We start from the raw sequence: 25,761 nt of genomic DNA on the forward strand, positions 1-25,761 counted from the left end.
CCACTCCACTCTCCTCAATGTTCGCCCCCACCCCCATCGTGTGGGTGTGTGTGGGCATTTTCTAGTATCTGCATTTTTTTCTGTAGTAATTGCTTCGATGTGAAGAAGGGAGAAAGCTGAGCACCTCATATTATTTATTTGTTAGTACAATAAAGATTATCACATTAGCTACCATATCCATTGTCACCTGAGAACACTAGTGTTAAAATTCTCAGCAGATATTATGTCCCCTACAGACTACTGTAAATGGACCTCAGGGGGAATAAACTACTGTGACAAAGTCCAGAGGTAAACGCTGATAGCACAGTTACATCATCTGTTTGAGAGTTCTCTTTGGCAAATTGCTGCCAGATAGGAAGAAATAGAATTAATGATTTAAACAGGGGCCAGTCCTGCAAGGTTAAGTACATGCTTTATGCATGTGAGGGATCTTAACAGCTGCTCTAACTTGCCTCGGCTAGTAACAGCCAAAGATGTCAAGGGTGCAACAGTGTTCCAGCCAAATCCTTTCCCTAAGCCACACATTTAATGCCTCATGCACACCAAGGATCACAGGGGGAGCAGGGAGCGCAAAGCTGGCTCAACCTAACCAAAGATTCACCCAACCCAGCGTTCAGTCCCCTTGTGCTACTAGACCGGGGTTGGGAAGCTTTCAGAAGTTGTGTGCCGAGTCTTCATTTATTCACTCTAAGGTTTCGTGTGCCAGTCATACATTTTAATGTTTTTAGAAGGTCTCTTTCTATAAGTCTATAATATACCAACAATAGTTTAGTATGTAAAGTAAATAAGGGTTTTAAAATGTTTAAGAAGCTTCATATAAAATTAAATTAAAATGCAGAGCTCCCCCCCCCGGACCGGTGGCCAGGACCCAGGCAGTATGAGTGGCACTGAAAAAATCAGCTCGTGTGCCGCCTTTGGCGCGTGTGCCATAGGTTGCCTACCCCTGTACAGACTACTGTAAATGGACCTCAGCAGGGCCAGGATCTAGTCTACTTTGAGTCTTGGTTCTTAGCTCCCTAGCACAAGATAAACAAGAAGGTATCTCAGCTGTAATGTGTCCTGTACTGGAAGGACTGTTCTGCATCAACATGCCAGCTTCAGGTTCAAGGATGGTTCTTTGCCAATATCCACACAGATCCAGGTGATTCTCTCCCCACATCAGAAATCTGAAGACTTTTCTGCACTGAAGCCTTTCTCCACAGCAATGCAAGGACACTTGTAGATGCCAGATTCAGCATCCACTTCTTGCACAAAGCCTTTAACTGTGCAATAGGGCACCAGGGGGAAGGGCCTTTTACCAAACTAAAAGGTATATGAAGCAGCAGAGAAATAACTAAACACCAACATAGGTAAGATGTAACATCAAATGGCAAAAACAAAGAGAACAAGCCTCTCAAATTGTACATCGTATTAAACAATAGTTAGGGCTCTGTAGAAGTTTATATTTTGATGTATATTTATTTCTAGAGTTAAAATCTGTTTTACAGTTTTAAGTACATAATTTTAGAAAACCATTGTTGAATTGTCTGATTAGCAATGTTTATATGATCTCGTTCCCCTAGCTGCTTCAAATCAAATAATTACATTTCCATCAGTTAAAAATGTTAAACATGTGTATTAAAAAATATTCATCTGACCTTATCTACCCCAGATCCCCCAAAGCCCACCTTTAATTACTGTAATTTGAATGGATTTAAATTTTGTTCAACTTCTTTATGCTCAGGAGCATGAGCTTTATAGGGTTCACCAAATTCTGCCCATAGGGACACTTGTTCTGCCACTGCCTGCCACCATTCACGCACAATGTTACATTTCTTCATAGGCTAATGCTGGGATATATGTTGCCACAATAATACTTAGCATTTATATAGCACTTTACAAAAATCAGTCAATCCTCGGCAACACCAGTGTGAGACAGGTAGGCAGGCATGCATTACTTGCAACAAGCATTGTAAGTGCTTGCCCAGTACTGTTAACTGAGTCAATAACAGGGCAGCAGCAGCCTAATTCTTCACTTTACTAGGCTGTTATTCAAGAATGTTGAAAGAGAACAGCACTTCAATGTTCACAATAGAAAGTAGAGAACCTAAGCTCCAAAACAGTCTTGTCTACTTCATGCCTTGTCACAGCCCACTCTTTTGCTGGTTCAGAATTTCTTGTTCTATCTGCCAATCCATAACAAAGTAACAAGAGATCAAAATGTTCTAAGGGTGGTTTTCTTAAGGCATTACAATTTAAAACATATGCAAACCTTGAAGGGAACATTCAATTATCATCATCCAACTTGTTTCACCCTCATTCCACAATAGCAATAATATAAGAGAGAGAGAGAGTGTGTGTGTGTGTGTGTGAGACTGAAAATCACTATCATCTGATCTAAGTGTTTGACAGCTTGCCATTTACACGCTAATGGAAAATTAAAGATTTAGTTTTAGATTTAGGGACTCAAGGCACATTAGTGGACTGACTGATTTGAGAAGACTTTGGTACATCACAGGATCCATGGACAATCAAGGACAGTGTACTTTACACCTCAAGATAACATCAAGGAGTTATTTCAGGCTCTGTGCTCACAGAAAAAAACATTTGCATATAAAAAGGAACAATTATTTTCCACTCAAAATACATCTTCCATCAGTTGACTATCTTGTACACAGGGTCTCCAACTTGAAGCGTTCCAGTTTTATCAATTCCATAATACCATCCAAACAGAGGGTGGGATTTGTAGAGCTGTCGCTCAGAAGGATCGCACAAACGGTAACTGCACAGAGAAAATGGTCATTGTTATTCACTTAAGGCAAAACACAGCCTCAAGAAGTAGAGAAAAAAAAAAGAGGTGGGAGCTTTGTTTTAAGTTGGAGGAAAGGCAACAGAATAATAAATTTATATAAGTACCCAGATTCTATGTATGTATTTAAGAGACAAATAGAATCCACAGACATTATGCCCTATGTAACAGAGGTTAATGGGTTTTTTTAAAGTAAATTTAATATCATCCGTTCATTGTAAATTAGCAGTAGATTATATTCTGGGATACTCTTCACTCATCTCTCTTTATGCCACTACCACTATTTAAAAAAACTGAACAAAAACTTAAACACTTAAAGAAATATGCAACATTTTAATACACAAGCAGCCCAACACATATCGGCTGCTCTACAATAATGCACCCTGGACAAAGGAAAATAAATGGTTATAAATAAATAGGTCTATTTCAAGCTTCCACAGGATTATGAAGAATAAAGATAATTTTTGCTTAGCAATTTTTGTTAAAGTACAATGAGATGTGAATAAAGTTTTATGGCACACCAAAAATTTAGGATGGAATAAGTCAACACACTATAGATTTTCTTTTGGCAAACCCAATGAACTGAACTTAGTGAGGCTACTGCTGTGAGTAAAATATCTCACACATGCATGACAGTTTTGGGGGCTTAAGTACCAGTACAGTTTAAACAGCAGAAAACCAGTTAACACTGCTGGAAGGAGATTATCTGGGTGTACTGACAGATCTGACAACTCAATTCTCAGGTCAACGTGCAGAGGCATGGAAGAAAGCTGATAAGATGCTGGCTGTATTAAGGCTCCAAACCTGCAGACCCTTGCTCACTTACCTAATTTTACTACCATGAGTAATCCCATTGATTTCAAGGGAAAGTTAAGCATGAACATAAGTTATTGCAAGATTGGGGCCTTGGAGTATACAAGTCAAAGGGCACAGGGCTTTACAGGGTGAAGGTTAGAGGAACACTTGAAGTATGCTCTCTCATCTCTCCTAATGGATGCAAGCTAGTTAAACGGGTGACAATGTAGGACAGCTAAGATAACTAATGGAATGGAGCAGCTCATATGAGAAGAGACTGACTGATCCTTGTCATGCACACAAGTAGGTGAAAGCCCCAAGCTGTTGAATGGGTCTGACAGTTGGGCCAAGTAACTCACCATCCATGTGCAGTCTCCTTCAAAGAACCAATCAAACTGTTGCATGCCGAGTAGATGCAGAGTAAGGGTGATGACTGGTTGAGTTACCTGTGGTATCACAATTGTCTAGGGACTCTTGGCATGGCACAGATGGATGCTGCTGTACACAGCATGGGTGTATTTCGTAAAGTCAAAATGGCTGAGAACTTAAAAACCGGCCAGTAACAGACAGCACTTCCAGTGATGACTGAACCTGATGATATCCTAAATAAAGAGAGCTCTCAGCCATGTTTTTAACTGTTTCCATCACTTCACACTGACTCAACAGACATTCTAGGGTTCAGCGTGACAGTCCTGTAATCTATCATATAGGCTACACACACTGCAACCTTAATAAAGTCAAGAACTCGAAAGTCGGAAAATGCCAGAATAAAGGTTGCCTGTGCTATCTTAATATGGATATGCATCATGACAGTCTCTAATTACATGATCACCATTATTTTTTCCTCTCCTCATCCCACTACTTCTCAGTCCCACTATTCTTGCCCAGCCAGCCCCAGTATCTCCCAACTCCTCATCCCATCTTAGTTTCCACCCTCTCCAATCTACTAGCTCCCAGTCTTCCCTCCCTGGCTCCCAGCTGCAGTCTCCTTGCCAGCCAATTGCAGTCCGTCCATTTCCCCCCGGCCCCTCCCCTATCTCCTTGCCCAACCAGTCTCAATTCCCTCCCCTGCCAGCTACCAGTCTCATGTCCCAATTTCTCCCGCAATTTCTCATTCTCAGAAATGGCTAAACCTCTCGCTAAAATCCAATCCCACCTTCCCCCAAACAACAAAAACAAAGCCTGCCTAAGGCAGACACCCAGAATGGAAAACTTCAGCCCAAGTAGTTAAAGTTTGGCAAAGTTAGAAGTAACTGAAAAAGGGGTCCTCAAATGAGAAGTGTCAGGCAACCTTAATAATAGGTGATGCTACTTGCATCACCAATAATACTCCCTCTCTCTCTCTCACACACACACAAACTATAGTTTATATATGTGTAGGACAGATATAAATGATTACCAGCTACAATTAGACTGTTAAATTATGCAATTTAAAAGATTGTATTCGTTGGGTCCAGTCCTTGCCTAGACTATACAGACACACTACATTGAAGAGAGGACCAAGGAGTCCTATATGTAAGAAGTGAGAGAAGGAGAGTCTTAATGAGTCCTCTTTTCAATATAGTGCATAGGCAAGGACCATACCCAAAGTTTGCAATTTGAAAGGCTGTAGGAGTACATGTAGCACACATTTCAAATGCCTTTTTTAAAAAATAACTGCTCAATACAAGATGAGACACTACTATTTTTGCTACCTTTTCAGTGTTTCCAGTGGCTCCTTTCTGTCAATGATCCCAGTTTCCATATCAATGGTTGTTAAAATACACCTGTAATGATAGACAATGTTAGACCACAGCAGCTACTTAATATTTACTTTTCCTTCAAGTATATTCCTAAACCCTTACCTGGGGCAAGCCATTGTCCCTTTCATCTCCACATTACCAATTTTTATCTTATTCCAGGAATCCTAAGGGAAATGTAAAAATTTATATATGATTATACTTTCAGAATATTTGCATTACCCATTTCCCAGAAGCTGACTTTGAGCATGGCGATTACTATAAGACAAAGCATCATTTTAGAGCATTATGCTTTCTTGCATCCTCATAATAAGAGCTATAATAGATATGCTATTATTTTTAATAAAACAGGTTATCACTGCATTTGTCAACATCAGTATATTAATCATCTACTCAAAGCAGTGTTGTCATAACTATAAAGGGAAGGGAACAGCCCTCCTGTGTACAATACTATAAAATCCCTCAAGGCCAAAGACACGAAAATCCTTTTACCAGTAAAGGGTTAAAAAGCTCAGGAAACCTGGCTGACACCTGACCCAAAGGACCAATAAGGGGACAAGATACTTTCAAATCTTGGTGGGGGGAAGTCTTTTGTTTGTGCTCTTTTTTGTGGGGGTTGTTCGCTCTTGGGACTAAGCGGGACCAGACATCAATCCATGTTCTCCAAATCTTTCTGATCCAGTCTCTCGTATTTCAAACTTGTAAGTAACAGCCAGGCAAGGCATGTTAGTCTTATTTTTGTTTTTTCAACTTGTAAATGTTTCTTTTTGCTGAGAGGATTTTACCTCTCTGTTTGCTGTAACTTTGAACCTAAGGCTAGAGGGGGTTCTTCTGGGCTATATGAATCTGATTACCCTGTAAAGTATTTTCCATCCTGATTTTACAGAGACGATTTTTACCTTTCTTTCTTTAATTAAAAGCTTTCTTTTTAAGAACCTGATTGATTTTTCCTTGTTTTAAGATCCAAGGGGATTGGATCTGGACTCACCAGGAATTGGTGGGGGAAAGGAGGGGGGATGGTTAAATTCTCCTTGTGTTAGATTCAAGGGGTTGAATCGGTGTTCACCAGGAACTTGGTGAAAAAGTCTCTCAAGGCTACCCAGGGACGGGAAGGTTTTGGGAGGAAAGGGGGTGTTCCAGACTGAGGAATCTGGATGGTGGCAGCGAAACCAGATCTAAGCTGGTAGTTAAGCTTAAAAGTGTTTATGCAGGTCCCCACATCTGTACCCTAAAGTTCAGAGTGTGGGAGGAACCTTGACAAGTGTGATCAGTTTTGCAAAAGTTACAGGGTAAGTTGTATGAATTACCAAATTGCTTCAGATACACTCCACTAAAAGGTGACTGGTCATTTAAAATATACCTGTCTTATAGGTACACAATACATGATTTTTATTAAAAACAAGTAATTTATCAAACATAAAATGCAGGTTAATACAAAAAGGGAGAACCAAAAACACCTTCTGCAGAACGTATTTTCTAGTCATAAATGGGTTTGTTCTGACTTCACAACTGATAATTAACATTGTATTTAATCTAGAAAAATTTAAGTTAACTACAGTTCTACAAAATGTTATCAATGAAAACAAGCAAAGTCAGTCTTCACTTATCAGCCCAGAAGCTTCCTAATACAATCCTACTTGGAAGACAGAGGCACAATCCTCCAATGGGAATTTTAGGTCCTCAGGAACAATCAAACCCATAAAGAGCAACTCTCCAGAGTGAGCTCAAACATGTAAAATCTGCACTGCTCCGCCATGTAAACTCACAGTTTTATCTACACTAATTAAATGTTTAAAGAACCAATAAATATGCAGCAGTTATGGTACTCTCAGACCATCAGGATGAGCTATTCTTTATAAGCAAAATGTGATAAAGTATCTCACAAACTCCCAAATATTTTTTCTCTATCATTAGATGTCTTATACTGTGCATAACATTTCCCGTTTGAGGCCTAAAGGCAAGCATGCAGTCCCAGCCTCACATTTTCAATACATTCATTTTATCCTTCACTTGGCTGCATAAATATAAATTAATATCCACAAACCTATTATCTCCCTTTAAACTTTGCACGCATTTATAGTAGAATTTCTAAGGCTCTATTTGTACCTGGGAGTCAGCTACTGGTGGCCAGATGTGGCAGGGCAAACCCCAAGATAGCTGCTTTCCTTATCTATATTTGGGGTTTACACCATTGCAGCTACACCAGTCACCAGCTATTGATGGCTGAATCAGAGTTAATCCCAAGTACAGCCAAGGCTTTAGATGGTCTTTGTACTCTATATCCCAAGGAAACAGGGTTCTGAAGAACACATCTAAGACTCAGAACAAATAGCAATTCAAGTACTGTAGATCAGCTTTTTTCAAACTTCGGGTCACGACCCAGTACTGGGTTGCGACATCTTAGGCACTGGGTTGCTCTGGTTAGCACTGCTGACCGGGACGTTAAAAGTCCTGTCAACGATGCTGCCCAGCTAAGGCAAGCTAGTGCCTACCTGTTTTGACACTATGCTGTGCCCTGAAAGCGGCCAGCAGTGGGTCCAGCTTCTAGGCAGGGGGGCCACAGGGCTCTGCACACTACCCCTGCCCCAAGCACCAGCTCTGCACTCCCATTGGCTGGGAACCACCAATGGGAACTTGCGGGGGGTGGGGGGGGTGGACAGATGGTGCCTGTGGGCGAGAGTCACGCGAAGCTGCTTGTGCGCCTCTGCCTAGGCGCCGGACGTGCTGCTGGCCACTTCCAGGGCACAGTGCAGTCCGCAGTGCCACGACAGGCAGGAAGCCTGCATCCACACCCTGGCTGTGCCGCTGACCGGGAGCTGACGGAGGTACGTCTGCGCCCCAACCTCGCACCCCAATCCCTGCCCTAGCCCTGAGCCCCGCCCCAAACCTGGAACCCCTTCCTGCACCCCAAGCCTCTCATCCCCAGCCCCATCCCAGAGCCTGCACCCCCAGCCCAGAGGCCTGACCCGCTCCCACACCCCAAACCTCTCATTCCCAGCCCCACCCCGCAGCCCTCATTCCCACACCCTAATCCCCTGCCCCAGCCCTGAGCCTCTCCCACACCCCAAACACCTCATCCCAGCTCCGTTGGGTCATGGGCATCAGCAATTTCTTTCAACTGGGTCCCCAGAAAAAAAGTTTTAAAACCACTGCTGTAGATCACTTACCTCCTCATAAGCATTGCAACCCGAAACAACAATATTTGGTCTGAAGTTCTGTATTTTAACTTTCTTCTCCAGCCTAGTATTTAGATCTTCCAACGAAGCTTCTGAGAGGATCATGGCGGGGCTACAGTCGGGATAGGCAATCTACAAAAATGAAGGCAAAACAAATCCTAACGCTCCCACAAGAGCATGCTTCTCAACAGACAAGGTCTGCAGAACTTTCGATGGCCAAGAAACAGGTAACTGAACTGATGGTCATATATTAGCCATGTAGTCCTATGTTGTTGAAGTCACATTCTTATGACTCAGGGGCAGTATTTTGAGAGGTGAAATAATTTGTCCCTTCCCAGCATAGTAGCCATCGTAAATTAATAGTAAAGTTGACCAAATACAAACTTCTATTTATAAGTTGTTTATAAAGGGTTAATAAATGATAAATAGATAGAAGCATATTACAGACACGAGTGTTACATGTTGCAGATATCAGTAGAAGATATTACAGAAGGTTATAAACAACCCATTGAGTTGTTGGACTAACAATCTCTAATCAATTAACCATTTGATAAAACATCTATTAATCATTTACTACTATTTTATAAATGATTTACAAATGGAATTTTCATATAAAAGGTGACCCATATTTAATTACAAACAATGTCCAGAACTATTATTTTCCAATTTTTTTTCTGCAAGTCAAGTGTTTCTTTCAGCCCACAGATAGCCTAGTTCCTAATTCACAACCCTCCTTTTCACACCCCTTGGTCAGCATGAAGTTTATTTGCATATTTATAGTTCTTTGCCTAGGGATGTCTTTCTCTGGAGTGTCAGAAAAAAAAGACCATTCCCTTTCCTGTCCCCAGTCTTTCAAATAGCAAACTGACTATGTTTTTCAATATTTCCTTTTTCAATCTATACCAAATGAGATTTTCTGATAGACGGAATCCACTCTATCACAAACTCTGGGAAGAGATTTACTCAACAAACAATATTAAAATTCAGTTGCAATTGATCATTAACGGCACTGACTTTTCTCCATGGTGGCTGCCACTTTAGCAAAAAGCGCCACTGAATAATACTTTAAGAAAACTCCCTTTGCACACATCAGTAAATGGGACAAGCATAAGACTTTGAAGGCAGTTTTCAGGAGAGTTTCAGTGCACACTGAAAGTCTCCCTTCCCTCCCAAACTATTCTTTTTTCCTTGCACGCATTGTAGAAAATATGTAAAATGAAAGATAGTCTATGCCCTCCCCCTCTCAAATAAGTGAAAATGTGCAATGAAATGTTTACATTGCTCTGTCCTCCATATTAACACCAACACCACCGCTCTGTGCTCCCTGCCTACGTACATCTGCGTACGTACATTAACACCTTGCTTAGCCAAATACATACAGTATCTTCAGTTTCAGTGAGTGCTTCATTGAAATGGTCTTAATGGTCTTAATTAGTCTTCATTTACTTGTCGGGAAGATGCACACAGAGAGTAGAGATTTTATTATAACTTCTTGTACTTGTTTTCTGTTTATGCCACACCAGGTAAAATGCTGATGCTCAATAAACAATAACGCTCACAGTTGCAGGGCAGGGTACTCAATCTGCATCTCCCTGCACTACCAGAGCCAACTATGCCCCCTGGGGAACTCTGACCTGGAGAAGGAGAGATACTGTTTTCAACATCCTGCTCCCTTAAGGATTTTGCTTAGGGGAGGTAAAGTGGAGGATGGGAACGAGAAGGAGAAAGGACAGCTGTTCACTGGGAGCAGAGGCTGCCACAGGAGTGCACTGATTTAGCACATCACCCGACTTCCCTGCCCTTGTACCCTGTTTCTAATTCAGTGGTTGCAGGCCCACTCCAGGGGAGAGAGGATTGTGCGCATCTTGTGCTGCCATAACCCTCTTTTGTGTGGGCTATCCTCAGTGGAAGCACAAACCTCTGATTTAGGGCTCAATCCAGCCTAGTATCTGTAAACAAAATAGCAATAACGACAGTTCATATTAGAACAGTGCTGCACATAACTGGGGATACAGACAGCAGAGGGAGTTTCAGCACACATTGAGTTCACCAATAAACTGCCTTCAAGAACTCCAGCATCTCTCATTCATTAAACTGTATCAGGAGTTCCCCTTGGTCACATGCTGGGTCACTTCTTGTCAAAATGGCAGCCTCAGATTCTGTAGCTCTTCATGTTCAATAAGTTTAATTGATTTAAAACACAATTTATTTAAGCAAGTAAACAATCCCACCAAAACCCATGGGACTGCTCATATGCTTGAAATAGGTACTTCAGTAAGTTGTACATGCCTCCCCATAGAACAATTACAATAGGAGGGTTGAGTGGGGGAGGAAGACACACACACAAACTTTCATCTAACCTCATCCTTGGATCGGAAAGTGGTGAATATGTCTCTGGATTTCCTAGGCGCCATCTGTGACTCAAAGTGCACCAGTCGATATGACTGTGTATTCAAGAAGGTGGCGAACCACTGAGCTGCCTCATCTCCACAGTCCCTGCCTTGGATATCCAATCCAAACAGCCTAAAAGAAGCGTGAGTTAGTTTAAAAGCAGAGAACTCAAGTGGACTTATTTTCATCTCTACAATTCAAAAATCAAACATCTCGCTTTCATAAAACAAAGAAAAAGATGCAGTCAATGAGCTCTCTGAGTGGTGATAAAGAAATTCAATATGGAACTTTTGGATTCCAGATAATTCTAAATTAAATTCTGGACCCATTAATACATTCTCTGCAAATGTTTAAAAAATCCAAACAAATCTAGTACATACAATGCCAGTTCCTTGCAGACAGGCAACCAGAGCAGTGGTACAGATAAATAAAGTAATCACATTTCCCGCCTGTTAGGGACTGAACAAGTTAGGCTGAGTTAACTGTCATAACGATGTACTGTAATACACAACATCTGTTTGCCATGCTAGATTTAAAAGAAAAAAGTGAGATTTATTCTACACACTTGTGTCAATAATACCAAGTATAATTCCATTCCACTTTTCATTTCTAAAAGACAGAAAGCCTTTACCAAAAAATACACCAATTTAGATTTGATCAATTTAAGCAACTGAATGACAAGAGCAGTTAGTTACTGTCAATCAACATTTGTTAATCCCTTCCCTTGTGATTAAGGAAGTTTTGCCTCAAATTGTAGAAGCATGAGAATTTAGACAAAAATGAGAGATTATGCCACCAAAAGAATATATCGGGTGACACTTTTATCACCACTAAAGACAGTCTTTCTGTTCCTTAAGCATTTTTTATTAAGGGCAAGGATAGACATACCATAGTTAAGGCTGCAAGATGGTTTCTGTTTAAAGCGGATATTGCATCTTTTTTTTTTAAATCCACATACTCAGTCAAATCAACTTGAGAATGGGTTTGTCAGTTCAGAAGCCAGAGTAGAGTGCATGAAACAAATGTAGTCTTTTGATCCTGCGGTTCCTGATAAAATAACCCCTCATTTTCGGGGAGGGTTGTGTAAGTCCAACATTTTCCCTCAACACAGGGAGGTAAAAATAGGGTGATACACCTCTACCTCGATAGAATGCTGTCCTCGGGAGCCAAAAAAATCTTACCACGTTAAAGGTGCAACCGCGTTATATCAAACTTGCTTTGATCCACCTGAGTGCACAGCACTGCCCCCCAGAGTGCTGCTTTACCATGTTATATCCGAATTTGTGTTATATCGGGTCGTGTTATACCGGGGTAGAGGTGTATATGAAACTTGTCTCTCTGAAGTACCCCCTACTATAAATGTGTGCAAAGCCCCAAGTTATGGAATGAGATAGAATCACAGAACCATAATGTCAGAAGGGACCACAAGGATCATCTAGTCTAACCCCCCCACCAAGATGCAGGATTTGTTGTGTCTAAACCCTCTAAGACAAATGTCTGTCAAGCCTCTTTCTGAAAACTTCCAGTGAAGAAGCATCCTTAACCTCCCTAAGCAAACTGTTCCATTGTCCTACTGTTCTTACAGTTGGGAAGTTTTCCCTGAGATTTAATCTAAATCTGCTATGTTGTAGTTCGAACCCATGACTCTTGTCCTGCCCTCCCCTCTGTGGCAAAAGAGAACAACTTTTCTCCATCTTTTTCATGGCAGCTTTTCAACTTTCTGAAGTCCACTATGATATCCCCTTAATCTCCTCTTTTCCAAACTAAACATACCCAGTTTCTTCAGCCTTTGCTCAGATTAGTTGCATTCCATCCCTTTGATCTTTTTTGTCACTTACTTATGGATCCTTTCTGGTTTCTCTCCTTTCCATACATTTATGACCAAAATTGGACACAGTATTCAGCTGAGGCCTAACCAGTGCTGAGTAGAGTGGTACTACGTGACTTGCTTGCTATGCCTCTGTTAATGCAACCTAAGATGGCATTGGCTTTTTTTTGCAACAGCATCGCTTTGCTGACTCGTGTTCAAGTTGTGATCCTCAACATTAGTAATTCTAAATGAGATATTCTCTATATTAACTGGAGTTGAGGATTTGACATGAAAACTCCACGTGGGTGGCAAAAGCTCTCAACAACAGGCTATAAATCAGGGGTGGACAAACTTTTTGGCCCGAGGGCCACATCGGGATTGCACAAGTGTATGGAGGGCTGGGTAGGGAAGGCTGTGCCTCCCCAAACACTGTACGGGAGCTCTTAACTGGGAAAAGAGGGAAAACCAAATTAGTCTTAAATGAAGCAACATAATCCAGTGGATATGACATTTAATTGGGAGTCATAAGACCTGAGTTCTCTTTCCATCTCTACCACTGGCTCACAATTTTCCCTTTGATAAATCACCTTCTCCGTGGTTCAGTTTTCAGTACTTGTAACATAGGGATGGTACCTTTATAAAGCACTGAGATCTACAAGTGAAAAATGCAACAGAATTGCTTATGTTTATAATTTTGGTTTACGCAGCTCAGCTATTTTAAATCATCTCTTTCTAATGTCACTATCAAGTTTCTGAAAGTAATGTGTATGGAGCTCCAAGAGCTGAGTTTGCCAGCTCTTGGAGCTCCGTACTGAGCCTCTAGGAGGCCCTACCAGCAGGACAACAACTATAATGGCTACCAGAGCCCTCTGACACCATTGCTCAGCCTGAGTGGAGTAAGGGGTGGGGACAGCAGGTATCTGAAACTCCTGCTGAGGCAAAAAGGGAGGCTTATGCACAGGGCCAGCTCCAGACCCCAGCGCACCAAGCGCGCGCTTGGGGCGGCATTTTGCCGGCAGGGTGGCAGGCGGCTCCGGCGGACCTCCCGCAGGCATGACTGCAGAGGGTCCGCTGGTCCCACAGCCCCGGTGGACCTCCCGCAGAAATGCCTGCGGAGGGTTCGCTGGTCCCGTGGTTCCGGTGGACCTCCTGCAGGCATGACTGCGGAGGATTCGCTGGTCCCACGGCTCCGGTGGACCTCCTGCAGGCATGACTGCGGAAGGTCCACCGGAGCCGCCTGCCGCCCTCCCAGCGCACCCTCCGCAGGCGCGTCTGGAAGAGGTCCCCCGGAGCCGTGGGACCGGCAGCACGCCCCCTGCGGCATGCCGCCCTGTTTGGGGTGGCCAAATTCCTAGAGCCGCCCCTGCTTATGCATGGGGTGAGCTAGATAAGTGACAGCCAGAGCAGCACAGCCCCCAACACTGCACAGCCTGAGACATTGTTTTAGTTTCAGTTTTCACACTTAACTGTGGGAGCCACCCCCGCAGTCCCTGTGAAAATCCCACTCCACACAAAGGGAGCCATAGCTCTATGGCAGTTAGGGTTGCCAGGTGTCCAGTTTTTGCCGGGACCATCCGGTTGAAAAGGGACCCTTGTGGCTCCAGACAGCACTGCTGACTGGGCCATTAAAAGTCCGGTCAGCAGCACAGCTGGGGTCCAGGGTGAAGGCAAGCTCCCTGCCTACCCTTGCTCCTCGTGGTTCCTGGAAGCAGCCGCCAGGTCCCTGCGGCCCCTAAGTGCATGGGCAGTCAGGGAGGTGCCGCACGCTGCCCCTGCCCCCAGAGCAGACTCCGCAGCTCCCATTGGCCGGAACCACGACCAATGGGAACTGCGGGGGTGGCGCCTGTGGGTGCAAGGGCAGGGCGCGGAGCCTCCCTGGTCACCCATGTGCCATGGGGCTGCAGGGACCTAGTGGCCGTTTCCTGGGAGCCACGGTAAGTTCACATGGGGGGCCTAAAATGTGTAGTATGGGGGTTGTTTGTGGGGTGGTGGTGGAGGTTGTTGTTTCTGTATAAACACCCCGATGCAGATTCATTCCATCATGACAGAATGGCAACCAGGACATACTGAAGGGGTGTTGTGATTGTGACCCCATGCACCAGATTGCAACACTGCTCACTCGAGCGAGTGAAGTTCTTTCAATTCATGCACAAATCTGCACCAGTGGATGAACAGACCAAGACAGTCCTCACACACAGTTGAGATTTACATTGCCTTCCCAATAGAGTCAAGGAGAAAGGGGGGTACTGGCTGGGTAATGAAACCAATTCCTTTTCCAATAGGACTGAACAAGCTGGGATGCGAATTTACTGCAGTGGTATGTATGGCAGGGAACATCATTGAAGTATATTCTTATTCAAATTATAAAACAGGGGCCCAGAAGTGTATGTCTGCCTAGGATCTGGTGATGGATTAATCCAGCCCTGCAGGCCAGTGGCTCTCAACCTTTCCAGATTAGTGTACAACTTTTAGGAGTTTGATTCGTCCTGTGGACCCCAAGTTTCACCTCACTTAAAAACTACTTACTTACACAATCAGACATAAAAATACAAAAGTTTCACAGCACACTATCACTGAACCATTGCTTACTTTATCATATAATTGTAAAATAAATCAATTGTAATATAAATATTGTATTTACATTTCAGCATACAGTATATAGAGCAGTATAAACAAGTCATTGTCTCTATGAAATTTTAGTACCAACTTCACTAGTGCTTTTTATATAGCCTGCTGTAAAACTAGGCAAATATCTAGATGAGTTGATGCACCCACTGGAAAATGTCTGTGTACCCTCATGGATACACGTACCCCTGTTTGAGAACCACTGCTACAGGCTAAGGATAGGGGGAGTCAGCATAGCATGAGGCCTGGTGGAAGTCTTGGATGAAGAGACTGCACAGAGGGACAGGAATCTACAGGGAACTAACTCTTCTCTCCATCAGGGCAAGGAAACAAACCTATGGGGCCGCTCTCCCCCAGCCCAAGAAGCTCTAGGGCCACCCTTTGTCCCAGTGCAGTCCTGAGGGAGGTTACTTAGTAACTTACCTCTCCGGCTGCTACCCTACAGACTCCAGCTCTAAGCCCCGCCACAAGGAAGGCCTGCTTGGCATTGTCACAGGCTTTCCCAAGGCAGGCTGCCTGCCAGAGGAGGAGGGGAGTTGCAGATCCATCTGTCTCACAGCCCTAGCTCTTTGCCCTTCACCCTCCACTGCCAGCAGCTCCACCTCCCTTCCGCTATTTCAGGCTGCAGGACTGGGGCCCCAGCCTTGCCTCCCAGCACAGAAATTTCCCAGCTGGGTGGACACAAGCAGCCCACAGGAGATTCCAAAGGAGCCCAATGGTGGTGGCTAGCGATTTTGGGGCTACTTTTTCCACATAATCAGCAAGTCTGGTAGGAGGCAGGACAGGACCCTGCCCCCGCAATCCCCGGATGAAGATAGAGTAAGAAGGCTTCTTTGTTTAATCTGGCCAAAAAAACAGCACTGCAACACTGCATCTCAGGACTCAGCCTTAACATACAATTTGCCTGAAAAGGTGCCAGGGATGGAGTCAGGGGTTAGGATGAGTTGTGAGTATTGACAAGTTAATGACTGGTTTATTTATTACTTCATTTACTTATATAATCTTAGTCCCTTCCTTCACCAGATCCTATTTTCTTGTACCCAATAAAGTCCCCCCTTTGTTAGGCTGTTATTTTGGGTGGGTCAATCCTTAGCATTCTCATTTATTTCTCTCAAAGAACAGCACAGCAATGAGTCCCCTTGGATGGAGGTACCAGGCACCAGAAAAGAACCCAGAACCTAACCCTGGAAGGAAACGCCACTCCAAATATCAGTGATAGCAAGCACCAAATAGAAGGGCGAGGACTTGAACCACAGCACAGAGGAGGGGCTACAAACTTTTTTTTTAATAAGACGTTATCTCTGAAAAGTGAAATATTGTGGATCAGATCTTATATACATACATACTAGACAGATTTTTAAAAGATAACGCTATTCCCCCCCCCACAAGCTTTCCATCATAAACAGCATCATCAATTTATATTAATACGTAAATTTAAAAAAAAACTACGTTAACTGTAGTTTCCATACCAACAATTTACAGTTAGAACTGGCAAATATAGTTCCTTATAAAGCTGCTTTATTCTCAGCTCCAGCAGCTAGAAGAATTGGTACTCTATGTCTTCTGCTATCCACGGGAGAAGCCCACAGCACCACGCTCAGGTAGGTTACCAACATTTAGAGCTGCCTCAATATTCTTAAACATAACTGACATTTTAACAGGGAAAAAGCGTACTTACCTTTTCTGCTAGGCACTGACCATTTTCCAAGGTAGATTTCAGTACAGGTAAAATACCTAATGTCACAAATTCCAATTTACCAATTCTATGCAATGATGCACATCACACAGAATTTGCTTATTGGAAATCAAGAAATAGCTACATACATGACCAAGATTTTCAAATGCAAACACCCAGCCAAGCTAAATGCAGAACAGACAGTAAATATGCATGGGTAATTTGGTAGATATAGTGTATAATTTCTGATAACCTTGATGTCATCTCCTAAAATTTGACTTCAATAATAAGTGGACTTATTAATAAATTAAGGCCAGAAGGGACCATTATGATAACATTGCCTGACCTCTTGCATAACACAGACCATAGATTTCACCCAGTAATTCCTGCATCAAGCCTATTAAGGTATATTACACTTTCTTTGTAAAATTGAAAGAAAAGCATATTAAATTGAAATTAGTACTTCAAAAAGAAAAATCTTCCTATAATACCTGCAATTGTGCACTGCATTCTTCCTGGAAAGTTTGACTGGAACACGCAGTTCCTTCATTTCTGGAGCATTCAATGTTAAATAGCCATTTTCACAGTTTACAGAAATCAGAACCAGCTGAGGCTCCTGTCGGGCAGTAACCATATGTCCATCCTCAGTAATCAGAAGCCAAAACCTGTAGTTTAAAAGGGAACAAAATACATTAAACATTTTACATACACAGCACCATCAATGATCAAGGCACTGGGGCGCAAAGAGAGAGATTTCCTGATGCACAGAGCTTAGAAATTATCTTCATATCATAACTACTCATGTTTTTCCTTAATAAGTCTGATTTCCCTCCCTTTATGCCCTTATACAACGCACTGAAGTTTCTCATTAAAGAGACTATTACTAAAACTAATAAGCTATAGCACAACTTTTTTTTTTTTTAAATCAAAGCTTTTTTGCTGCAGTGCAACTAACAAACTTGTGAACACAAGCAGTGCAGGTATACACAGTATATTTATGAAAATTCTCACTTCTAGAGGCTAAACATGAGTAAGGCTCTGATTTGGTCACGGCACGGAAGTCACAGAATCTGTGACTTCTGCAGATCTGTGTGACTTCAGCCCGCAGCCGGTGGGAGCTGCAGGGTACCCCTGTTGCCCAAAGTGGCAGGGGTCCCCAGCAGCCCCCCAGCCGCAACAGGGGAGGGGGTCCCCAGCAGCCCCCCAGTCACCATAGGGGCAGGTGGGGGAAATCCCGAGAGCTCACCAGCCGCTGTGGGTGGTGGGGGATCTTCAGCAGCTCCTCGGCTGCCATGGGTGGCGGGGGATCCCCCAGAGCTGTCCAGTCCATGGGTGCTGGGAACCCCCGGAGTTACCTAGCCGCCATGGGCAGCAGCATGAGGGGGCATCCCCAGCAAATCCTCAGCTGCCACTGCCAGTAGGAGAATCCCCTGGAGCTCCCCAGCTGCCACAGGTGGGGTCCCTCCCAGCCACAGCAGGGCAGGGTGCTTGACCCTCCTCCCTGCCCATTTTGTCATGAACATTTTAGTAAAAGTCTGGGGCAGGTCACAGCTTCCCTGAATTTTTGTTAATTGCCCATGACCTGTTCTCGACTTTTACTAAAAATGTTCATGACAAAATCGTAGCCTTAAACATGAGTTAGCAGAGAGGCACATCTTGAGTTTTATTCTAGATGACCTTAGGTGAATCAGAGAGATCAGGTAGGTGAGGGAATCTCTTTTATTGGACCAACATCTGCTGGTGAGAGAGCTGCATGAGAGCTACACAGACAGAGCGCTGCTTCTAGTCAGGGCCTCCCCGTGGCACAGTATGGGGTTAACTGCCCACTTCACCTTGCAAGGGCCCTTGAAATAGTTAGACTTAAAACTTTAAGGTCAGAATGGACCATTATGATCATCTAGTCTGACCTCCTGCACAACGCAGGCCACAGAACCTCACTCACCCACTCCTGTAACAAACCCCTGACCTATGTCTGAGCTACTGAAGACCTCAACTTGCGGTTTAAAGACTTCAAGGTGCAGAGAACCCTCCAGCAAGTGACCCGTGCCCCATGCTGCAAAGGAAGGCGAAAACCCCCCAGGGCCTCTGCCAATCTGCCCTGGAGGAAAATTCCCGCCTGACCCCAAATATGGTGATCAGCTAAACCCTGAGCATGTGGGCAAGACTCACCAGCCAGACACCCAGGGAAGAATTCGCTGTGGTAACTCAGCCCCCACCCCATGTAGTGTCCAGTTACCTACTCAGGCGGAACCACCTGCTCCCCTTCCCCGGCAGGGGGCGGCGGAGGCTAGGCGGGCAGACAAGGGGTGACACTGCCTGAGCGGGAGGGTATAACGGGCCTGGCGACGCCAGCCCAAAGCGGAGAGAACCAGCCCGTGGCCGGGCCCCCCAGGGCGGAGCCAAGCCCCGCCCCGCCCGCGGGCTTCGCAGCATGGCGCCCGCTCTCCCGCAGCGCCCCGGGAGCGGCCCCGGCGGTACCTGTCCCGCATCGCCCCGCTGCGCAGCCCCAGCGCCGTCACCTCGGCCCGCTGCAGGGCCACCCCGCCGCAGGACTTCACCGGGTAGAGGAAGAGGCCGGACACCGTCCCCACCCGCTGCAGCCGGGCGCTGCCCGCCCGCCGCCCGGCCCAGCGCCACACCGCGGCCCCCAGCAGGGCGGCCAGGGCCAGCGCGCCCGCGGCGCCGAGCCAGGCGGCCCGCGACTGGGGCAGCGGCGGGAGGAGGCCGAAGCCCCCCAGGGCCCCGCTGGATCCGCTCATGGCGACTGAGGCGAGGGGGCGGAGGCCGCGGCTGATGAGGACGGGGGCGGGTCCGGGCTCGCACAGTCCCGCCCCCGCCCCCCCGGGGCCGGGCCGGAGCCCCCCAGCCGCCCGGCTCGTGTCCCCGCCAAGCCCCGCTTCCCGGGCCCTGGAAAGAGCCCCTGCCTGCGCCCCTCGCCCGGGCACGTCCGTTCCTAGCGCTGCGTCCGCGGCTCCTGGGCTGAAAGCTGGAAATCGCCGCCCCCGTCCCAGACACCCCGAGGGCTACGGGGGGATGCGGAGCGCGGCCCTAATTCCCACTGCAACGGGACGGGCCTGCGGCGACTCCCTCATCAGGGGAAGGAACCTGGGTCTCCCTGACAATGGTGTAAAGCCGCGAACCACGCCAGGGAAGTCAGCGGATCTCTAGGGCGGCGAAACTAGACGAGACGAGACTGAGCGCATGTCTACACTAGAGACTTAAGTAATCACCGCAGTGGCTGATATCCACACAACCCTCCTCCCGTTGGGGGTGCGTGCGCTCACCAGGAGCGCTTCCGCAGACTAAAGAGGGGCAGTGTGGGGGACTGAGGTCAGCTCCCCCCTGGGAGCCCACTTGCCCCCTTCCCCCATGCTCTTGGCTCCCCACTCCAGGGTAGGAACAGGAGGGCAGCCTACCTGGCTTCTTGGCTACCTGAGTCGGGAGCCTCCAGACAGCAGCCAGGTTGGAAGCAAGGAGACAGAGTTTCTTGTCAATTTCATGGCTCGCGCATAGAGCTGTGAAGTAGACAAGGCAGCCAACTGTAGAGGTAACTAAAACAGTGTGTACACAGACATTGTCGCCCTAACTACACTGACAGAAGCCCTACTTCTCTCATGGAGGTGGAGTTAGGTCAGTGTAGCAGGGCACTTACATGGGCAGGACAAGGCTCTAGTTTGTACACTGACATAATTAGGTGGACATAAGCTGCCTTAGGAGGACCTAATTGTGTAGCGCAAACCAGGCCTCACAGCCTGCTGGTAGAGCTATGCAGAGGTTCTCCCAGCTACCATATGTCCACTGAGTTTTAGCTGGGATATCTAACATTAAACTCTCTGTTGATACTTTGTTCCCTTAGCCAGGAAAAAAAAAAGCTACACTTGAAAGCGCAGTTCGGTTCTGGTATAGTTATGTATTTGCAACATGACTGATCATAGTCAGCCCACACCAGTTACTGTAAAATACCTCTTCTATTGTGTAACAATCTTCACTGAGAGACCAATACCACTTGATAGTTGACTTCTCTATAAAGTTTCCCTGAGACATTAATTTCTCACTTCAAAATTGGAAATTTGTCATGTCCAACCAACATCATACTGAGCTTACATATAGAAGCAAAGGCAAAACCTAACCTAAACTTAATTTCCCCAATACTAATTTCTCCCTACTGTTACTCACACCTTCTTGTCAACTGTCTGTAATGGGCCACTCTCTTACCACTACAAAAGTTATTTTTCCTCCCTTGGTATCCTACTGTTAATTGAGTTATCTCATTAGATTGACCTCACACTTGGTAAAGCAACCCCCATCCTTTCATGTATTTATACCTGCTCCTGTATTTTTCACTCCATGCATCTGATGAAGTGGGTTCTAGCCCACAAAAGCTTATGCCCAAATAAATTTGTTAGTTTCTAAGGTGCCACAAGGACTTCTCATTGTTTTAGTCCTTCTTTGGGTACTCCACAGCCCATGTAACTCATGACTTGGCCCTATGCCCATCTCCAAAAGCAGGACCAGAGGGAGAGACAACAGGTCGCTGTCAGACTGCAACTCCAAACTTTTCCGTATTGATACACAAATCAGTTATGGGCACAAATCAGCTATTTCCAGGGCAGATTAAGGTTAACTGGCTCATGATTCCACTGAAATGTTGGGATCCCCAGAGCCACTTCTTCCCAACTCTCCTCCTCTATCACTTTCCCAACCACATTCTCTCTCCTTGCTATATACTACATCTAGGCAGCAGCAAAGACAAATTCAAGAAACATGCTATTTTGCCTACCACTATCATGTGGCATTTTATCTGCTGATACCATGTCCTCAGTGGTCAGGAAACTGTTGACCACCACTGGGTTCAGTTCCTCAAGGCAAGGTGTTCAGCATGTTGACTCAGTTATGTGATCGAGTTTCTTACACCCTCAACAGGGTATTAAAAAATGGGTGCCTGTTAGGCTCCTAAATCCTTTTCAGGTGCTTAAATCAATTGTCTGGTTTCCTAAAGTGCTGCACACCCAGCAGCTTTCATTGAAGTCCTAGCCTGAAACACATTCCCCACCAGGAATTCTTCCTGCCGCACATACATCCACATTTTTTCCCTACCTCACAGAGGAGTTCAACACTTGTACCACCTAAAAAATAAGAGAGAAAGAGGAAAGGTGCCATAACCAAAGATTGTATAGCCACCGCCAATGTTCTCAATAATCAGAAATTATATTTTATAGAAATAAAATGAGAATTATTTTTGCTTCCACCATAGCTTTACAAAGTTGATACTCTTTACATGTAGTTTTCATGGGTGATCCAATATACCATGGTGGATGGACAGGAGGTTAGAAGTGGTATGGATTAGGGAGGCACTGCTACAGAAGAGCTGAGAGTGCTCCCATGCAGGTTGGCACTGATGGTAGCATGCTGAGGGAGCCGAGAAAGCTGGGTTGATATAGACAGGGCACTTGCTGTGAAGGAGGTCACATAATCACCATAAGATGTTCATTTACTGTTTCAGAGGCTAAGAGAAGTCTGTTCACATTAGCCAGAGATAACATCTGTATATTAAGAGATGGGCCTGAACTATTAAGTATGTGGATGTTTTGCTCAACCCATTACATACATAGAGGCTAGCTACACAGTTGAGATCCAGATCCAAAGTCCAGAAATTATCAGATATGGGGGGGTTGGCTTATGCCAGTGGTTCCCAAACTGGGGTTCGCAAAATGTATCAGGGGGTTCTCAGAAAAAAATTCTGTAATGGTGGACAGAGCCATCCCTAGGGACCCCAGGTCCTGGGGCCAGCAGCCCAAGCCCTGTGACCATGACTTCCTGGTGGAACAAGTTTCAGCCTTTTTGTAGTCGTGCGTTACTTGCCTGGACTGCTCAAGACCCAAATGCTTGTGGGAGAAAATATGTGAGTTGGCTTCTTAAATACCTTCATACTGGTTCATGTCTGGTACTCCTTGATGAAACATGTAGGAGGATTAATCAAAGTGATATGAGCTACAAAAGTAAAATCTTGGAAGAGTGTTGCCATTTTCATAATGTAAAAAAATGAATAATGTAATGATAAATAATAATGTAATAACAAATAGTGTGTAATAAGCATGTCATAAAAAACCCAAATTATTTCCAAGATCACTGCTTCTATAATTTATGTTCAGGTAAGGGATAAAATCCCTGAAAATATTCATTTTTAGGAGTGGGTTCACGAGATTCGATATTTTCATGAAAGGGGTTCACGAGTTGTTAAATGTTGGGAACCACTGGTTTAGGCCCATTTCTACTTTAAATACCTCCTTCAGCCATGCCAAGTTAATACTGATGAGTTTTTGCCCAAGATCCAGCATCAGTTTCCTTGCACAGCACACAACTGACGGGTGAGGCAGAGAATAGAGAATACTTTGGCAGCAAAGTGTAAGTAAACGTGGCTACACGTTCTGTTTCCTTCAACACTCCAGAGCAAGAGATGGTATCACTAGACTAGGACTTTGGAAGAGGGCAAGAAAGGCCTGGCAGGTGGTAGGATGGTTTTGCCTCCTAGAGGAATTCTCCACTTTCCACTTCAGAAGAAACATGGACTCTCTAGGGGCAGAATCTGATCCAATATTCACTTAAAGAATTTTAATTTTTAACACCTTTAACAACTACAGTACTGGGACTTCTGCATTTTCATCTTGTTTTGTCATGTCTATACATCTATCTGCATTTTCCTTTTCATTCTTCCACCACCAAGACCTGTGATACACAACATGGAGCAGTTTCCATGTTCTTTGGGGATGGTAATAAAAAACTGAAGTTTGTATGAATGACCCCTCCTGGCTGTAGGAAGTAGAAGGGTCAACATCTTGTACATTTCTTGGGAATAAAGGATACTTTTACTTTGAGAGAGATATGACATCATAATGGCCTACAGGTTGTGATGCCAGGTGCTTTTGACATCACAAAGAAACTCTTAGCAACTGTCTAAGCATACACATGACCGTTTTGTGATGGGAATAGATCTCCCTTGACTGGCAAAGCAAGAGCAGTGTCTGCTGAACCCTCTTGATTCCTCAGCTTGAACACTTCTGTTCAAACAAACTCTCAGTTCAAATCTCCAGAATTAGCTTGAAAGCACCCAGTCCTGAAGCTCAGAAGGCAAGCAAAGAGGTAACAAGTTGGCTGAGAGCATTTCAGAAGCATTCTGATAACCAAAGCAGGATGGGTGACTGGAAAAGCTACATCAACACCATCCTAAAGGATAAGAACATTGAAGATGTAGCTATCGTGGGGCACAGTGACAACAAATCAGTGTGGGCTTCCAAGCCAGGAGGCCTACTGGCTGCTATCTCACCTCAGGAAGTGGGGGTGATCACAGGCCATGACAGGAAGGGGTTCCTGCAGACTGGTATCACCATAGCTGGCAAGAAGTGCAGTGTGATCCGCGACTACTTGCTTGTGGAAAAAGATGCTGTGATGGACACCAGAACCAAGGAGGGTGACAGCAAGTCCATCTGTATTGGCAAGACCCCCAGAGCCCTGATCTTCCTCATGGGCAAAAACGGAGTCCATGGAGGAGCCCTCAACAAGAAGGTGCATGAGATGATTGCAAGCATGAAAACCCAGAGTAGCTAGAGCAAAGGACATAGGTACTGTCCCCAGGGGAAATGACCTTATCCTTGCTTTAAAAGAAAGGAAACAAATTCCTGATTTCACGTAACTGTCTCTTTGTCTGTTTCCTTCAGATGGGATGGAGTGGGGTGGAGGAACTTGCTATTATACTAGCAACCTGCCTGCCCATCTCTTGAGGGAGTTTTGAACACGATTGTTACCCTTAATGTCCCCAGTCCCACCGGTCTGTCTCCAAGCCAATTTTATGTGGTACCCTGACCATTTCCCACTCTCCCAGTTCTCTGTTAGCAATAGCTTTGAGAAAAGGGGGATTTGGTCTCTTTTACCGGCTAGTCCCTGACTGTTGCTCTTTGAGGTCGTTACATCCGCTCCTTGCTTCTACAAACAGTCACAAAGACTAAGGAATAGCAGGGTTTGGACAGTCAATTTCTATTTTGTTTTGGATAATGTTCCGTTAGGCAATTACTAACATGAACTATTCATTTTCTTTCATATTATGGCATTTTATTAGCCAAAGCTCGGTATCATTGTCCATTAGAGGGTTTATTAAAGGCAGAATGTAGCTAGTCTAATTAGTATTGGAACCCTGAAGAGTTGGGTGTCACAGGCTGCACCTCTGCTATGTGTGCTGTGTCCATGATAAAGCCACAGTTTGACCACAGGTATCACTGGAACTAGCCCAGCTAACTTGGGAGGCTAACTATTGATCATCCAGAGTTGGGCTATTACGGCAGCCTCATGCTGCCAAACCTATAGGCTGACCTGAATTCTGGGTGTAGAACCGCCCCCATTCATCTTTCACCTACTCACTTCCATCACTGCACATTTGACAGTAACTTTGGAAGGGAAGTGAGCTTTTTTTAACTGATTTTTTTAAGCCACCCATACTTCTTGGTGAAGATGGGTCCGGTTCTTTCCACATTCAACCCTTTCGTTCCCATGATAAGTACCCTCATACCTCTTTGCATCAGCTGGTGACTCCGTCACACTCCACTAGCACTGCCTCCACAAGAGAAAGCCATGTTGTCGTGAATGCTGCAGCACTTCCTCTTCCCTTGCAGGAGATGCCACATACAGGGGTGGGTCTAGCCAGGACAGTGCAAAAAGAGCAGGGCTTTGGAGCGGAGCCCAGAGCTGGAGTGCGGAGCAGCTCTGGAGCA

At 44.9% G+C, this 25,761-nt stretch overlaps 2 protein-coding genes across 3 annotated transcripts; one reads left to right on the top strand and one right to left on the bottom strand.

Annotated features, from left to right (window-relative positions):
- Positions 1-1,438: 1,438 nt before the first annotated feature.
- On the bottom strand, positions 1,439-19,777 carry MTARC2 (mitochondrial amidoxime reducing component 2). Of its 2 annotated transcripts, none has more exons than XM_045010262.1 (7): positions 19,478-19,777; positions 17,491-17,664; positions 10,859-11,021; positions 8,490-8,630; positions 5,428-5,489; positions 5,278-5,349; positions 1,439-2,761 (listed from the first exon to the last, which is right to left on the bottom strand). In XM_045010262.1, the coding sequence occupies exons 1-7, from the start codon at positions 19,756-19,758 to the stop codon at positions 2,635-2,637; spliced, it is 1,020 nt and encodes a 339-aa protein (XP_044866197.1). In that variant the 5' UTR covers positions 19,759-19,777; the 3' UTR covers positions 1,439-2,634. The 2 variants fall into 2 exon arrangements, with proteins under 2 accessions (XP_044866197.1, XP_044866198.1); XM_045010263.1 differs by having other exon boundaries at positions 19,519-19,629.
- Positions 19,778-22,446: 2,669 nt separating this feature from the next.
- On the top strand, positions 22,447-24,675 carry PFN3 (profilin 3). Its single transcript, XM_045010725.1, has 2 exons — positions 22,447-22,460; positions 24,060-24,675. The coding sequence occupies exon 2, from the start codon at positions 24,191-24,193 to the stop codon at positions 24,602-24,604; it is 414 nt and encodes a 137-aa protein (XP_044866660.1). The 5' UTR covers positions 22,447-22,460; positions 24,060-24,190; the 3' UTR covers positions 24,605-24,675.
- The last annotated feature ends 1,086 nt before the right edge of the window (positions 24,676-25,761 follow it).

The sequence above is a fragment of the Mauremys mutica genome, chromosome 3 (assembly GCF_020497125.1).
Source record: "Mauremys mutica isolate MM-2020 ecotype Southern chromosome 3, ASM2049712v1, whole genome shotgun sequence".
Classification (NCBI taxonomy): Eukaryota; Metazoa; Chordata; order Testudines; family Geoemydidae; genus Mauremys; species Mauremys mutica.